The sequence below is a fragment of the Psammomys obesus genome, unplaced genomic scaffold (genome assembly GCF_907164565.1).
Source record: "Psammomys obesus unplaced genomic scaffold, mPsaObe1.curated_primary_1811, whole genome shotgun sequence".
In the NCBI taxonomy this organism is placed as follows: Eukaryota; Metazoa; Chordata; class Mammalia; order Rodentia; family Muridae; genus Psammomys; species Psammomys obesus.
The window spans coordinates 1,168,592-1,186,495 of NW_026596396.1; the positions used below are offsets into that span (position 1 = coordinate 1,168,592).

Sequence of the window (17,904 nt, forward strand, 5' to 3'; positions counted from 1 at the left end):
TGTGTGTGTGTGTGTGTGTGTGTGTGTGTGTGTGTGTGTGTGTGTGTGTGTAGTTCAGAGGACAAATTGCAGGAGTTTATTCTCTCCTTCTGCCATACGGGGACCTAAGGGTCAAACTCAGATGGCCAGGCTTGATGACAAGTACTTTCACTCCATGAATCATTTTTGCTGGCTTAGAATAAACATTCTTATTTCTACTGGGTCTTAGAAAATGTAGGGAAATAAAATTCACCTCTGGCTATAATGAGGAATATGAAAACTGGCTTATTTTTCCTATTTCTAATCACAAAGAATACTTCTTGCATGAATTTTCAGCCCTTAGTGGGATTCCTTTCTGAGGCTAAGCTACTCAGTAGTCAACAGACATCAACTGACTATCTTTCCCTCTCCCTTTTTGGGTTTTCTAAGACTGTTTTAAGACAAGTCCTCTTACCTGCTAATGAGGTTTTCTGCAAGCCGAGCCAAGTGCTGCATCTGGGCATACTCTCTATCAGAGAGGCTATCTTGAGTTTCTAGAGAATCCAGCTGGGGTGGTGGGACAGCTTGGATTTCAGTATGCTTACATTCCCACGTTTTCATTGAGTTCTCAAAGTCCTAGACATAAATAAAGACACAAGTTTTAATGCTTATTGTAGCTATGAGTATGACATTTTGTAGGTAATATGGGGTATAGGTGGTCAAGGATAGTGATGACACCGCTACCCATTCGCTAACGCACATATTTATATACATCTCTGTCTTTCCAGTCAATGTGTCTTCTGTATAAGGTAGTTTAGCTTTTATCGTTAGTGCACTGGCTCATGGAATACTAACCTTGAATGAGGCAAAACATCTGTCTTCTAGAAGGTCAGCTATGAGGATATAGGGCCTGATATGAGAGTGGAACAGCATTTGTGCTCCATTCTTTTCCAAATGCATATATCATGTGATGGGATTGAGATTCAGACATAGACAATTTATTTTTCACTCCTGCTTTTTTACTAGTTGTGTGACTATTATAAGTTCTTTAAGCTCTCAAGGAAGAAATAAGTGCATCTTCCTCATAGGATTCCTGGGGGGACCTATATCACACAAAATATACGACGTGCTCAGCACAAAGTTGGCATTTTCTTACATGAACATCCATTCCCTCTATATTGGCATTTTTTAATTTTTTATATTAATTACAGTTTATTCACTTTGTATCCCAGCTGTAGCCCTCTCCCTCATTCCCTTCCAATCCCACCCTCCCTTCCTCTTCTGCTTCTATGTTCCTCTTCAAGTCCACTGATGGGGAGGACCTCCTCCCCTTCCATCTGACCCTAGTTTATCAGGTCTCATCAAGACTGGCTTCATTGTCCTCCTCTGTGGCCTGGCAAAGCTGCTCCCCCTTCAGGGTGAGGTGGTCAAAGAGCCAGCCAAAGAGTTCATGTCAGAGACAGTCCCTATTCCATTACTAGGGAACTCACTTGGATGCTGTCATGTGCTACATCTGTACAGGGGTTCTAGGTTATCTCCAGGCATGGTCCTTGGTTGGATTATCAGTCTCAGAAAAGATCCCTCTGTCCAGATATATTGGTACTGTTGCTCTCCTGTGGAGCTCCTGTCCTTTCCAGGTCTTACTAACTCCCCCTTCTTTCATAAGATTCTCTGCACTCTGCCAAAGGTTTGGTTAAGAGTCTCAGCATCTGCTTTGATACACTGCTGGGTTGAGTCTTTTAGAGGCCCTCTGTGGTAGGCTCCTGCCCTGTTTCCTATTTTCTCCTTCTTCCAATGTCTATCCAAAAAATAACTTCCAAGCCTGGAACAGATGATCAATAATGACATCTTTGCCATTATTGTAGCTTTTTATTTTTAGAAATGAATGACATCTGTAAATTCAGTATGTTAAGGAATCTTAAAGGATCCCCAAAGAGAGTATATTTAACAGGAACAGTTATTGAAAGAATACATTTTTCTACCACCAAAGGTCTTTAGTTTTCTGTACAGTGTAGGGTGGAGGACAACATTCTTGAAAGGGAAACCGAGTCTTTTATACAGTGTCTTGAAACTGTCATATATATATATATATAATGTGTGTGTCTATATATATAGACATACATATATAGATAGATAGATATAGACATACATATATATATACATACACATGTATGTATATATGTACATATATATGTGTATGTATGTATATTTGTCTTAAGGAGCTTGTTTACAAATGCAAGCTCTTAGAAACCATTCCTTTCCATTCACTTCATTGAGTTTGATGAGGTAACCAGGAGTATGCACTTCTAAATATCTTCAAGGTGCCTGATGCAAATGGCATGCAGAACTCCCTTTGGGGAATTCTTCTTGACTAGAAATGTGATATGTATGAATGAGGCGATGTAGGAGTTCAAGCAGCACTTTTCTCTTACCCGATCTCTCATCAACATCTGGGCAGCATTCTTGTATTTAATCTTGATAAGTCCTGGTTTCTGAATCCAGGCTTCCCCATCCACCTGCACAGGGATACCTTCTTCACCAGTAATAGTTATCATTACTTCATGACACTGTCAGAAAAGGAGAGAGAGGGAGAAAGAGAGAAAAATTAAGAAACTACTATGGACTAACCTGATATTAGGTCACAGTGTGAATGCGTATTTGAAAAGACACTGGCAAAAGATATGAATCACATCATCCCAGGAAGGAGCATGTATTACCTATGATCTTTTTGTTTCTTTTATCCCTGCCTAACGGAATGCCTACTTCCTCTAACCAGAAACTCTTATAAACAAGATTACCTCACATCCTTGTTTATTAAAAATCCTTTATTTAATACAAATATTTCACCCCATATTTGTATCCACCCCACCCTTGCTTACCTGGGCAATTCGATGATGATGCAGGTTGATGATACGAGACATAGCCATCTGCACAGAACCAAAGATTGCCACTACCTCTAGCTTCCCATCATCTATTGCAGGGGCCTCATATTCCTAAGGAAGAAGAATCATGTCACAATTCTTCCAGGAATCCATACTGTGCTTTGAGGACTACTGGTAACAATTGTTTTCTAGCATATGAAGAATAGAGAAAACTGCACTGAGTGGGAAAAATAAGGTAAGGAAGCCAAGCTTGGAAAAGAGAATTGTGGTTGCAATTTGAGCTCCTTTGGAGATCAACACTCAACCAATTTCTTCCATGTGCAATACAGAATCATGAATCCCTGAGGCCTGTTCTATTGGTTTCATGGACTTCTTACATGAACTGAGAGCATCGAGCTCATGGCTGATTTCCTGGGAGATGTTTTTACTGCCATATTTTCTTGAGATAAAGAACATAGCCTCCTGGATAATCTTCTGAGTATCTTTCAGGCTTTGGTAATGGGAAAGTCAAAACCCAGGTATCATTTGACCTCCTTCTGGGGTTCTTGTTTGATTCTTGTGCTCTGAAATGGCACCTGTTTTAACAAGCTGATCCTACACATCCTGCTAATAAGGATCCAGAGCTTCTCTCATTTCCCCTCATTGTCTACATTCCATCGCAGTCAGTCCAGCTCTCCCCTTTCTTAGACAATTGAGTAGAGTAGGGCCTATTGTCCATCCCATTCCTCATTGCACACTCACTGAGGTCGCTGTGTTGCCTCCCCAGAAGTTAACACCTCCAGCATAGCTGGTAATGTTGAGCACTGCAATGCCTTGAAGGTTGGGCAAGGAAATGAGTTCTCCATCACACTGAAAGAGAAGAGTAGCTCATATCACCTGGCTTTTCAGATACAGAGATGAGGAAGGGCTTGGTGTTCTCTGCATACTATCATTTTCTTGTCTATGAAATAGAAATAAAACCTTGTGCCTTGTTCCCATGGCTGTGAGTGGGCCTCCCAGAGTTAAATTTGGAAAGAACCAAATATAGTGGAAAGGTGATTTTCAATGTCACAAGACTTCCTTTCTCCATGCCCAGGAAACATGCCCTTTTCTACTAACCTCCAGGTGTATGCGCTCTTCCAGTTTCCTGTAAGAACGTTGCAGCAGTTCCTTGCTTCCCAGAAGACCATACCATATTTTGTTCTTAAGTCGGCTACTACAGAGGAAGAATAGAAAAAGATAGTCAGAAGGTCAAGTGGATGGGGAAAGATAGGAAGAGCAAAACATCTTCTTTCTCAAGTGCCTTTTTTTTGTTTTTAATAAAGTGCTTTAAATTAATCTTTTGAGAAATTCATATGTACACACAATGCATTTTGATTATTTTCATCCCTTTTCCTCCTGCCCAACTAATTCTTCTGAGATACATTTCAATTTTCTTATCCTTCTTGGTAGGCTGGCCATGTTCCGATATATATATCAGCAACATTAGTTGGACTCAGTGGTTTATTAAAAACAAACAACTATTTTGATTTAAATGATGATATTTGATTGTCTGGTATTTCAACATTCATTTTATTTAACTAACTCATTAATGCAACCTAGATGGAAAAACAAATGATTGTCTGGTATTAAAACATTCATTTTATTTAACTAACTTATTAATGCAACCTAGATGGAAAAACAAATTTGTAGGCAATAATTCAAACAAAAATATGACATTTTAATATAACAAGAATTATCATATTTCTTATTTATGTGGGGATTCACAGAAGTACTTTTTTTCCTCCCCTTCTTTTTTTAACTTTTTTAATTTTTTATAAATTACACTTTATTCATTTTGTATCCCCCCATAAGCCCCTCCCTCCTCCCCTCCCGATCCCACCCTCCCTCCCCTTTCTGCATGCATGCCCCTCCCCAAGTCCACTGATAGGGGAGATCCTCCTCTCCTTTCTGATCTTAGTCTATCAGTTCTCATCAAAAGTGGCTGCATTGTCCTCTTCTGTGGCCTGGTAAGGCTGCTCCCCCCTCAGGGGGAGGTGATCAACGAGCAGGCCAATCAGATTATGTCAGAGGCAGTCCCTCTTCCCATTACTATGTAACCCACTTGGACAATGAACTGCCATGGGCTACATCTGTGCAGAAGTTCTAGGTTATCTCCACGAATAGTCCTTGGTTGGAGTATGAGTCTCTGGGAAGTTCCCTGTGTTCAAATTATCTTGTTCTGTTGCTCTCCTTGTGGAGTTCCTGTCCCCTCCAGCTCTTACTATTTCCCACTTCTTACATAAAATTCCATTCACTCTGCCCATCAGTTGGACATCAGGCTCAGTATCTGCTTTGACAGTCTATACTGCAGAGGTTTTCAGAGGCCCTCTGTGGCAGGTTCCAAGGTTGTATCCTGATTTCTTCTGGCTTTCAGAGGCCCTCTGTAGCAGGTTCCTAGGTTGTTTCCTGTTTTCTTCTTCTTCTGATGTCCATTCTCTTTGCCTTTCAGGATGGGGATTGAACATTTTAGTTAGGTTCCTCTCTTTTGCTTAGTTTGTTTAGATGTACATTTTAGTGGGTTTATTCTATGTTGTATGTTTATATGAGTGAGTATATACCATGTGTGTCTTTTTGCTTCTGGGACAACTCACTCAGGATGATCCTTTCCAGGTCCCACCATTTACCTGCAAATTTCATGATTTCCTTATTTTTCATTGCTGAGTAATAAATACTCCATTGTATAGATGTACCACAGTTTCTACATCCATTCTTCAGTTGAGGGGCATCTGGGCTGTTTCCAGCTTCTGGCTATTACAAATAAAGCTGCTACTAACATGGTTGAGCAAATGTCCTTTTTGTGTACTTGAGCCTCTTTTGGGTATATGCCTAGGAGTGGTATGGCTGGATCTTGAGGAAGCACTATTCCTAGTTGTCTGACAAAGCGCCAGATTGATTTCCAGAGTGGTTGTACCAGTTTACATTCCCACCAGCAGTGGAGAAGTGTTCCCCTTTCTCCACAACCTCTCCAGCATGTGTTGTCCCTTGAGATTTTCATCTTGGCCATTGTGATGGGTGTGAGGTGAAATCTCAGGGTTGTTTTGATTTGCATTTCCCTAATGGCTAATGAGGTTGAGCATTTCTTTAAGTGCTTCCCTGCCATTCGATATTCCTCTACAGAGAGTTCTCTGTTTAGCTCTGTTCCCCATTTTTTAAGTGGATTACTTGGTTTGCTGCTTTTCAGCTTCTTTACTTCTTTATATATACTGGATATGAGTCCTCTGTCAGATAAAGGGTTGGTGATGATTCTTTCCCAATCTGTAGGCAGTCACTTTGTTTTGATGATGGTGTCCTTTGCTTTACAGAAGCTTTTCAGTTTCATGAGGTCCCATTTATTGATTGTTGCTCTTAGAGCCTGTGCTGTTGGTGTTCTGTTCAGGAAGTTGTCTCCTGTACCAATTAGTTCAAGGGAATTCCCCACTTTTTTTTCTAGCCGATTTAATTTGTCTGGCTTTATGTTGAGGTCTTTGATCCACTTGGACTTCAGTTTTGTGCAGGGTGATAAGTATGGATCTATTTTTCTTTTTCTACATGTAGACATCCAGTTGGACCAGCACCATTTGTTGAAGATGCTATCTTTTTTCCATTGTATGGTTTTGGCATCGTTGTGAAAAATCAGGTGTCCATAAGTGTGTGGGTTTATTTCTGGGCCTTCTATTCAATTAAATTGATCATTCATTCAGTTTCTATGCCAGTACCATGCAGTTTTTATAACTGTTGCTCTATAGTACAGCTTGAGATCAGGGATGGAGATACCTCCAGAAGATCTTTTATTGTAAACGATTCTTTTAGCAATTCTGGGTTTCTTGTTATTCCATACGAAGTTGAGAATTTTTCTTTCCAGGTCTGTGAAGAATTGTGTTGGCAATTTGATGGGAATTGCATTAAATCTGTAGACTGCTTTTGGTAAGATGGCCATTTTTACTATGTTAATCCTGCCAAGCCATGAGCATGGGAGTTCTTTCCATCTTCTCATATCTTCCTCTAATTCTTTCTTCAGAGACTTGAAATTTTTTCATATATGTCTTTGACTTGCTTGGTTAGGGTTACACCAAGGTACTTTATGTCATTTGTGGCTATTGTGAAGGGTGTTGTTTCTCTAATTTCTTTCTCAGTCCTTTTGTCTTTTGTATACAGCAGTGCTACTGATTTTTTTTAAATTAATTTTGTATCCGGCCACTTTGCTGAAGGTGTTTATCAGCTGTAGGAGTTCCCTGGTAGAATTTTTGGGGTCACTCAGGTATATTATCATATCATCTGCAAATAGTGATAATTTGACTTCTTCCTTTCCCATCTGTATCCCCTTGATCTCCTTCAACTATCTTATTGCTCTAGCAAGGACTTCCAGCACTATGTTGAAGAGATATGGAGAGAGTGGGCAGCCTTGTCTTGTCCGTGATTTCAGTGGGATTGCTTTAAGTTTCTCTCCGTTCAGTTTGATGTTGGCTATAGGCTTGCTGTATATCGCCTTTACTATGTTTAGATATGTGCCTTGTATCCCTGATCTCTCCAGTACTTTAAACATGAATGGATGTTGGATTTTGTCAAATGCTTTTTCAACATCTAGGGAGATTATCATGTGGTTTTTTTTCTTTCAGTTTGTTAATATGGTGGATCACATTGATAGATTTCCGTATATTGAACCACCCCTGCATACCTGGGATGAAGCCTACTTGGTCATAGTTGATAATATCTTTGATGTGTTCTTGTATTCGGTTTGCAAGTATTTTGTTAAGTATTTTTGCATCAATGTTCATAAGGGAGATTGGCCTGAAATTCGCTTTCTTTGTTGAGTCTTTGTGAGGTTTAGGTACCAAGGTGACTGTGGCTTCATAGAATGAGTTTGGTAATATTCCTTCTGTTTCTATTTTGTGGAATAGTTTGAAGAGAATTGGAGTTAGCTCTTCTTTGAAGGTCTGGTAGAATTCTGCACTGAAGCCATCTGGTCCTGGACTTTTTTTTGGATGGGAGACTTTTGATGACTGCTTCTATTTCTTTGGGGGATATAGGACTATTTAATTGATTTACCTCGTCCTGATTCAGCTTTGGTAAGTCAAATCGATCAAGAAAATTGTCCATTTCATTTAGATTTTCAAATTTTGTGGCATATACAGAAGTACTTTTTAAAAGAAATATATAATGGGAAGTAAAAGAATTGTGAGTTGTGTCCCAATTTTTTCTGAAGGAGTAAATAATAGGAAAATTATAAAAAAAATACCTAAGGATTCTGTTGAGATGGGAAGGAATTAGATTTTTCCATTTCTGGCAAGAACTTGACAATTAAATTACTTTTTAGTTATTGGAGCAATTATGAGTGAAGAGTGAATTTTTTGTGCAATAAATGTCATAGACAAGAGGTACACTGCTCATCTAAATTATATGTATATATGATAATTCATAAAAGATTATTACATATTTTACCAATAACAAGAAAAGAAAGATCTGTATGAATCTAGACATTAACTAAAAAAGAGAGAGAAATACTAATGGAGCTGTTTGATCAGCATTTGTTGTACAAAAGTATTAAAATAGTGCACTTTTCCTCATAAATATTAAAGTTTTTACATTTTTGTGTTCATGTGTGTGAGATGGAGAAAATATAAAACAAATAAAGATGACAGGAGACTTTGGATGGAATGAAGAAAAATGGGGTCATATTAGCTATTAAGATTTCCTATAAAAACAGAGAGCTTATACTCCCTAAAAGGCTTGAATAGCATTTATGAACTTTTAAACTCATAGAAATCAGCTATCACAGGGAATGTTTTGAAATAAAAAGGTAAAATATTTTTTTTTTTGTATTCTGAAACCAAAATCTTTTGGTTTAGTTATCTACAAAAATAGGAACTTAATTATACAGAATTGCAAATATACCTGAAAAAAATGATTCTGTAAAATAAATAAATAAATAAATAAATAAATAAATAAAGATAAATGGATAAATAAATAAATAAATAAATAAATAAATAAATAAATAAATGAAATAAGCACAAGTTTGGGAGACTTTCATCTCTCTATTTCTAAACTTACATCAAACCTACACTTACTAAAATTACTTGCACAGGATAGACAAAAAGAAAAATAAATCAGTGGAGTGGAAGAGCCCAGAAACAAACCTTTACATTTATGGTCAATTGATTTTTTTTTTAAAGATGCTAATACAATTAATTGAGAAGTGATAACTTTTTGAAAAGATATGGTACTAAGACAAATGAGGACTAGTGGTTGTATAAGAATGGCCCACTTATGCTCATATATTTGAATGCTTAGTGACCAGGGAGTGGAACTCTTTGATAAGGTTTAGAAAGACTAGGTGATATGGCCTTTTTGGAGGAAGTGTGCCATGGTAGGTGGGTTTTAATGTTTTCTGGTTCAGTGTTTCTCTCTTTCTCTTGGCCTGTGGATCAAGATAAAGAACCTTCAGCTACTTCTCCAGATCCATCCTGCTCCCATGCTCTCTGCCATAATGATAATGGACTAAAACTCTGAAACTTGAAGCAAGTTCCCAATGAAATTCCTTCTTTCAAAAGAGTTGCCATGGGCATGGTGTCTTTTCACAACAATAAAACAGTGACTAAGACAGTTTCTTCATGCAAAAGGGTGAATTTAGAACATCAGCTCACACCATAGACACAGAGAATAATATAAAGTACATTATATTGTGAGAGCCAAAGCAACACAATTTTGTGAGAAAATGACATTTTCAGACCTTGAATTAGATTAGTATGATACCAGAAGTATGGTCCATTAAGAAAAAAAATAACTAGGCCTTATAAAAAATCAAAATGTTTGTACTTAGTGAGGTACTGCTCAGAAAATGAAAAGATACTAATAAACAGGGAAACTTTGAAAATCATATATCTGGTAACATACTTTGTCATTATCCCAGGTCTTAAGAATCTGAGAAAGAGATTTAGTGGCAGTGGCAGGAGTGGGGTGGTCCTTATAACCTATACTTTTAATTTATAAGTATTTTGAAGCTGACTTAAAGTATATCCATAGGATAAAAGTACGAGAATGTCCCAAGAGAGCCACTCATCAGAGTCCAGAGGACCAAATCTGGAACATCAAGAAACACTAGAAGAACCCTGGATACTTTGTAGCCCTGTCAAGGAAAATCAGACCTGGAGTCCCTAGTAAGACCCAGTTAACCTTTTAGAAACAAAATAGAGTTCAATTCAATCTGTTCTCAAGAGCAGTAACAGAAATTCTCAAGGGTGGTCTGTGGACTGGAAGTACAAATGTCTGATGCCAGGGTAATTATCATAGAGGAGTCTAACTTTCAGGACATTGTGTCCCCACTAGGCTAGTCTTGGAACCAATGCATTTTACTTCCTGAAGACCTCAGTCTCTCTGTTGCTTGTCTGACATAGGAATACGTATATGTATTGCAATTGTGTGTGTTTATACACAGGGATGAGCTTCTTCCTCTTACTTGTATTGTTCTGGATGTTCGTCTCTTCTGGTATTGAACTCCAAAGAAATTTTTGCATCTAGTCCAATTCCAAAGTAGTTGTTCATTACACACTTTTCTTTGAATCGTCTGAAATTAGACAGGGCAGAATGCAGATAATAAAGCAGGGAAGAAATACAACTGCCACCAGGTGTCAGACTGTATTTGCATAATGAAAAAAATCACTAAAGGAAGGCTTCTTGCACTGGGTACAAGTCATATGGGTTCTTGAAAGGTATGTATAGATGTCTGTTTATGCCCCAAAGTAATTTGTTAGTTCGAAAAGACAATGTCCAGTCACTCTGGGAGCTTTGGTGGGATTATGGGTCATAGCAAGGAAGCAAAATTTGTAATCTTAGTTATATTTGTAGGCCTCAAATATGTGTCATGCTTTTCCACATAGAATGAAACAGTTATGGGCTAATCCCATACCTAATTTGTGAGCGTCTTAGGTATATATGTATTTTGATTATTAAGTCGACATCACTAGTTTCAGTGATGTTTGACACCTTCGTGGCACTTTCACAAAAGAAAAAGTTTACATATTTCACATTTGAGAGGAGAGTCTAGTAAAAGAGGGCATAACAACAACAATGGAACAAGTAGTTTTCAGTTTCCTGCATTCCTCTAGGGTATCAACATCAAAACTAGAGTATTCTAGAACCAATTCATACCAGCTCATGGGAACTGTACATATTCAGTCCTATTTTTGCCTTCAATGACATCTCAATTGCTTGGAGTAAGCTACAGTAGGAGGGTTTACACCAGGCATTAATTGGACAATCTTTTTGCACAGCTGGTGTTAAGCACATGTCAGGACACTGCTTACCACAACTCATAACACAGACCCATAAGCCCTCAAACAGCAATGGTAAAGTGGTTTTGTGAGGGGGGGGTATTGGAAACATGAGTAAGAATAAATTATTTAAGAAACACTTTCTAGTTGTGTCCTTCTTTTGAGAAGCTGAAAAGGGTTCAGTTTAGCTATCCAAGCATAGGGAGCTTTACATTAATCACTACAATTAGCTCAGTTTTGCCTCCCTTGACCACAGTGAGAATTTGGAGTTTCTCTGACTAATATCCCACTCAATTGATCTAAGAAAACTCAAAATGATTGAATATGGTAGAATTTGGCTGCTAGGATATTTTGGAGGAGCAGGACTGGTGAGATAAGTGTCCTTAAATTTCCTATCTAGTCCCTTATATGACCATTATTTCTATGTATCTTCAACCATTTACAATTAAAAGCAACACTGAGAAAGTAAGTCCTCTGAAATAACAACTATGCTTACAATGCATACAGCACTTAAGTGTGAATATAATTATAGCTCAGTACAGATACAAATTGAAAAACTTCTATGCCAAGTCCAGCAATTATCTTCATTTTCCATTTGAAAAAGCCATGGCTTACATTGGATAAATAACTAACTGGGCAGGTCATGCAATTAGTTAAGTAGAATCAGAATTTGACTCTGGATATGGTGAGACTGTGCTACCAAGAAGAGAGACAGAAAAGCCATTAAAAGGTCATGCAGTTGCATACTTACATCGTTTCAGGTGTAACATGTAAGTGGTCTAGATCAAGGTTATCCAGGTCTTCACTTTTGAGAGAAGATATAGAAGATAAGGTGCCACACTGAGAACCTAAACATGAAAAACATCACCTTGGATACAAATGCAAACAAAAAGTCTCCCCCACCCCTTGTGATCAGCACTGCTTTCCTTGTGAAGTTCAATAGCTTTATCCTAAATAAACATCAGTGTTCTTATGCTACGTAGGACCCCTTAGTTCCTTTTAGATGGCTATGAACTTTCATTGAGAAGAAGATAAAGCTGAGGTGTTTGCTGGCTGGCAGTGAAAACAAATTAAATTCATGGCTCTTATCAGGCTAGTATTTTCAAAGTGTCTAACATAGTGGTTGCTGTGGTAACTGGCATGAAGTAGTGTGGAGTTTCTGGGAAAAGAGTCAGGCCTGTTTGCTCTAGAGTGAGATCATGTCTAAAGGCAGACTTGTATAACCATGGTGGCAGTACTGAAGGGTAAAATAAGAAAAGAAAGACCCTTACGGTGTCTCGGGTGCATCTGATTAAAGTCCTCTGAGCCATCTTCTCCCAAGAAGAAAGTCGATGGGAAGTTCTTAACTGATAAGGTTTGTCTGGTTTCTTCATCCAGGACTATAGAAAAAGTGAAAGGAAGAAATTGAGGGATTGAAGTGGGTATGGAAGAAGAGAAGTTGAGAAGGTTGGAAGACTGGTCACATTTATCAAACATGTTCTGAGCATTTATATATGGGTAGACAATGAGACTCCTCTCTTGCTTCATGATGCCTCTTGTATTCCCCCATTCTTTTTTAATTTTTTATTAGGTACATTTTATTAACTCTGTATTCCAGCTGTATCCCACACCCTCATTCCCTCCCAAACTCTCCCTCCTTCCCTCATCTACTCCCTGCCCCTTTCCAAGTCCACTGATTGGGGAGGACCTCCTCCCCTTTCATTTGACCCTGTTTTATCAGGTATCTTCAGGACTGGCTGCAAAGTCCTCCTCTGTGGCCTAGCAGGACTGCTCCTCCCTTAGGGGGTGGGGAGGTCAAAGAGCCTGCCATTGAGTTCTTGTCAGAAATAGTCCCTGTTCCCCTTACTATGGGAAACCAATTGGATACAGAGCTACCACGGGCTACATCCAAGCAGAGGTTCTAGGTTATATCCATACATGGTCCTTGGTGGAGTGTCAGTTTCAGAAAAGACCCTGTGCCCAGATATATTTGGTCCTTGTGGAGCTCCTATCCTTTCCATGTCATACAAACTCCCCCTTCTTTCATATGGTTCCCTGCACTCTGCCGAAGGTTTGGTTATAAGTCTTAGTGTCATTTCCACGTCATTTTAGGTCCATGTTTAAAACTTTCTGTTTTCTTTTATTCTTTTTCTGTAACCTACACAGCACACATAGTAGTGAGTAGAGACTTGGGAAGGGTGATATAAAATAAAGTAGAAATCATTATTCTCTTCTACCTCTATTTTATTAGTCTATATGCTCACATAATATTTGTTCAGCCTTCAACCTCTAGGACAATGTTACTCATGTGTGTGAATGCATGTGTGATATAGGTGTATGCATGATATTATGTATATGGTGTGTGTGTGCATGTGTGTTTGTGCACACATGGGTGCAGCTACTTGTCTGCCACAACATACATGTGGAAGAGGACAACTTCGGGAATCAATTCTCATCTTCCACCTTGCTTGAATAAGATATCTCTTGTTGTTCCTTGCTGTATACACCAGGCTAGCACACAAGCTTCCAATGAGCTTCCTGTGTCTCTTTCTCCCATTTCTCCAGAGAGGAACACTGAATTAACAGATGTGTTTGTGACCACACCCTGCTTTGACATGGGTTCTGGGGATTCAACTCAGGTTGTTAGCTATGAACATCAAATGCCTTCCCTGCTGAGCCATCTCTCTGTCCCTTTACTCTTTGCTCAAATGTCTCACCCAGTACCCACGACATTTGTGATGTTACTAACTTTTTTTTACTGTCAGCCATATGTTGTACAACTCATGTGTTCAGCTTCTGCCAAGACTCATATGTGTATTCACTACCTTACTGTCAAGTCTTTATTTGCCCCATGACCACAAACTACAACCTCTAAATTTAACATGTGTTGAGGGGACAAACTAAAGATGGGTTGTGATGGAGCTATGGCTAAGTCAATTTAATTTGATCTTTATTACTACAGAAATAGAAATGATTTTTTAATTCTTGGAAAGTAACTATAGAAACAGAAAGAAAGTGATTATTTAATCATTTTACAGCACAAAACAGAGAGGTTCATTCTCAGGAACATGGCTAAAGTTTCTCCTAAAGATACCAAGGCAGGGAGAACCACCAAAGGCTAGCAGAAAATAATTCCATCTTACATGGGACTTCTGCTCAATTCTAATAGCTCCATTAGAACACATTTTATCTTACAGAATCTTTTTATTTATTTATTTATTTTTTGTTTAGTTTTCAAAGGAGTATTATGGAGGTGAAGAGGTCATAAAAATATATTCGAGAAAGTTTAAAACTTCATACTAAGCTGAAAGTTTGGAAAATGTCAAGAATTCTGGGCAATGGCAATCACTGTCAAGTCAGCAAGACTAATGTTAGGATCCCTATGCCTGACTACCAGTGTTGTAAGACATACAAAGATGAACACCATGACAAGAAATAAAGCTGACAGAGCTTTCAGCAGTGTTATTAACATTACTTGTAGTAGTTTAAGATGATTGTCAGTTCCCAAAATAGAGAAGTATAGGAACTGAGGGTCAGAAAGGAGAAGTAAAAAGGACAGCTTATGTGGACTGAAGCGTTTCAAGCCAGCAGTCAGAGGGCTGACTTGGAATGCAACACAAATGCAGAATCCAGTCAAGGGTTGTCAGTGAGGTGATAACAAAACCCAGACTAAGGGTGACCAGACTAAGTGTTCCTCGGGGGAGGAACACTTGTTTTTTCCTATCCTACTCATAGTAACTCTAATCACCTTACCTTGTTCAACCTGGAATATGATGAGTTTCAAGGATTGCTGGAGGTTCAGAGCTCTTGCGGTCAACTCCAATTTGGACTTTGCTATGTGGTCTATTTGAGGGATGAAAGGCTTTCTATCTGCTTTGCCATTGTCTGCATATGCTGTGGCTCCTTTCACAGCAGAAGTAGATGCTTCATCCTCAGCCAGGACATCAATAACAACACTGAGTTTATCATACATTAAGTCACTCTATAGAGGGAAGAGAGAAATGTGATATAGTTATGAAAGACAGAATGAGGAGTAAGGATGGCATGGGGAAGTCTAAAAGATAATAATATGCCAGAAACACTGAGCATATTATTCCATATGTAAGGTGATGAAGTTCAAGTTGTGCTGGCACCTAAATAATTGGTGTATTAAGCACATAGTATTTGTATCTGAGAAGCTTTGGGTTTCTATGCATGATCATACTTTTTCTCATGTTCAGGTGACCCTTAAATTTGTGAGGAACATGGCTAAAATAGAGAAATCGAAACACTTTTGTGTATTTTCACAAGCATGCTCCTATGGATGCTGGTGTGCATTTGCATAGTGTCAGTGTCTGTCTTTATGCACACACATGTTTTAAGAATGTGCATCCACCACATGATTTCAACTTTTTTCTTTTTTTGCTTAGTACAGTGGTACTCAACCTTCCAAATGTTGTGATCCTTTAATGCTGCTCTCATGTTGTGGTGACCGGCAGCCATCAAGTTATTTTCGTTGCTACTTCATAACTGCAATTTTGCTACTGTTATGAATTGTATTTTAATTATCTAATATGCAAGATATTTGATATGCAACCCTTGTGAAAGGGTTGTTCAAATCCCAAAGGGGTCACAACACACAGGTTGAGAACTACTGACTTAATAGTTTGTGACATGAGACAAGTTATTTAACTTCTTTGTCCCTCCACAAGTGTGAGAATTATATAAGTTGATACATTAAAAGCACTTAGAATAAACTCTGACACAAAGTGTGTACTATAAGTGTGTATTGTTACAGAGGTAAGTGTAGGTCTATGTCTTTTACATTTTTTAATGTGGATGTGGTATGCAAGTTCATGTATATGAATGTTTTTGTACATATATGGGTGCACATGTGTAGGGGGGGTGGAAACCAGAGGGTAACATCAGGATTATCCTCAATGACTTTTCCACCCTGAATAAGTTCTCTGAATAAAATTCTCAACTCGCTGATATGCATAGTCTCTAGCTAGATTGTTCTCAGAATCCCTTGTCTCCGCTTTCCAGAACTGGAATTATAATGCTCACCAAGAACTTATGTGGGTTTTGGGAGATACAAACTCCAGTCTTCACATTTGTATAGGAAGCACTTTAACTGTTGAGCCATGTCTCCAACCTGGCATATTTCTATTGTATAAACATGTTTGCAGTGTTGGGGCTAGAATTTATGGCCGTTTACATTTATAACAAACATTGTATTGACTGAGTAATATATCTACCTTATGATGGATTTATATGCAATACATTTTCCTGTATGCTTTGGTACATAACTTGATTCACTGATGCTTAATGTATACTAGTGTCTATTTGTGGGCAGATTCTTGGTATATACCTAGGTGCATGGCATGTATATATACATGCAAAGGTCTTCATTTGGGAAAGATGACAGTGATGAAATTGGGCCTTCCACATCAAGAAGATTTATCAGCTACTTAATTCAGCCATTACTTTATGATTCCCCAGTAAGAGGCATGTCTTCTTTGATTGAAAAAGTGAGTCCTGGCTCATAAAGAGAAGAGACACGGATGGGTGAGCTAACTGACACATGCCTTTAATCCCAGCACTAAGTGAGGCAGAGGCAGGCAGACCTCTGTGAGTTTGAAACCAGCCTGCTCTATGAAGTGAGTCCAGGACAGCCAAGGTTACATAGGGAAACCCTGCCACAAAAACAGAGAGAGTGAGAGAGGCAGAGAGAGACAGAGACAGAGAGAGGCAGGGAGGGAGGGACAGAGGGAGAGAGAGGAGACACTAGGAAAGAAAGCTTACTTTCAAAATCACAGACTCCACTGTTGTGTTGTTCTGTTTTATTTGCTTCCAGGCCTTTACGATATCAGCCACAAAATCTTCCACTGCTGAGCATAGGAATCTGGAAAATATTAGGTATATGACATATGTGAGGCCCAGAGTCTTTATCTCTTATAACAGAATCAATATATATCTTCCTCTTCTTTTCATCTCTCTTTCACAACATATCCTATATTCTCTGTCCTGTCTCCAACTTCCCATCTCATCCTTCTTTCTTTCTTTTATTTCTACCTGTACATATGATGAAATATACCCCTTTCACACTTAGGCCCAGTTTCATCCTGAGAGAGCAAAGAATGCAAAATTAGTTTTTTGAGTATTGGTTTAAAGTTTAAAGCACAAGCCTGAACATAGACCAGCCAGGTGGAGACATGTCTAGTCACCTGGGGGGAGGAACTACCCTTACCACATTCTTTTCCTGCCCACTAGAGATCAGTTGCTAGGAAACTGGCCCAGATGGCCAGGCCAGAACCATTTATGGTCTTGGAGTTAAAGTAAACCAATCATTTCAAAAGTCAATTTCCCTTACCCAATCATGTAACACCAAGGCATGTAACTCCCCGCTTAAGGTTTTGCCCTTTAAAAATCATCTTCCCCATGCTGGAGAGGTTGTAGAGAAAGAGGAACCCTCCTCCACTGCTGCTGGGAATGTAAACTTGTACAACCACTGTGGAAATCAATCTGGCACATTACCAGACAATTAGGAATAGTGATTCCTCAAGACCCATCTGTACCACTCCTACAAGTAGATCCAAAAGATGCTCAAGTACACAACAAGAACATTTGCTCAACCACGTTTGTAGCAGCTTTATTTGTGATAGCCAGAAGCTGGAAACAACCAAGATGTACCTCAATGGAGGAATGGATACAGAAATTGTGGTACTTTTACACAATGGAATACTACTCAGCAATTAAAAACAAGGAAGGCATGAAATTTGCAGGTAAATGGTGGGAACTGGAAAAGAGCATACTGAGTGAGGTATCACAGAAACAGA

General features: G+C 38.7%; 1 protein-coding gene across 1 annotated transcript in view; it reads right to left on the reverse strand.

Moving 5' to 3' along the window:
- Positions 1-17,904, reverse strand: part of Dgkk (diacylglycerol kinase kappa) — a 146,637-nt gene that overhangs the window by 12,128 nt on the left and 116,605 nt on the right. Inside the window, exons 14-23 of the mRNA XM_055597555.1 lie at positions 16,871-16,970; positions 14,840-15,068; positions 12,379-12,486; positions 11,859-11,955; positions 10,294-10,401; positions 3,939-4,035; positions 3,582-3,689; positions 2,838-2,951; positions 2,391-2,525; positions 434-594 (exon numbers count right to left, since the gene is read on the reverse strand). Coding sequence (XP_055453530.1) covers positions 434-594; positions 2,391-2,525; positions 2,838-2,951; positions 3,582-3,689; positions 3,939-4,035; positions 10,294-10,401; positions 11,859-11,955; positions 12,379-12,486; positions 14,840-15,068; positions 16,871-16,970 — 1,257 coding nt within the window. The remainder of the gene's footprint in view (positions 1-433; positions 595-2,390; positions 2,526-2,837; positions 2,952-3,581; positions 3,690-3,938; positions 4,036-10,293; positions 10,402-11,858; positions 11,956-12,378; positions 12,487-14,839; positions 15,069-16,870; positions 16,971-17,904) is intronic.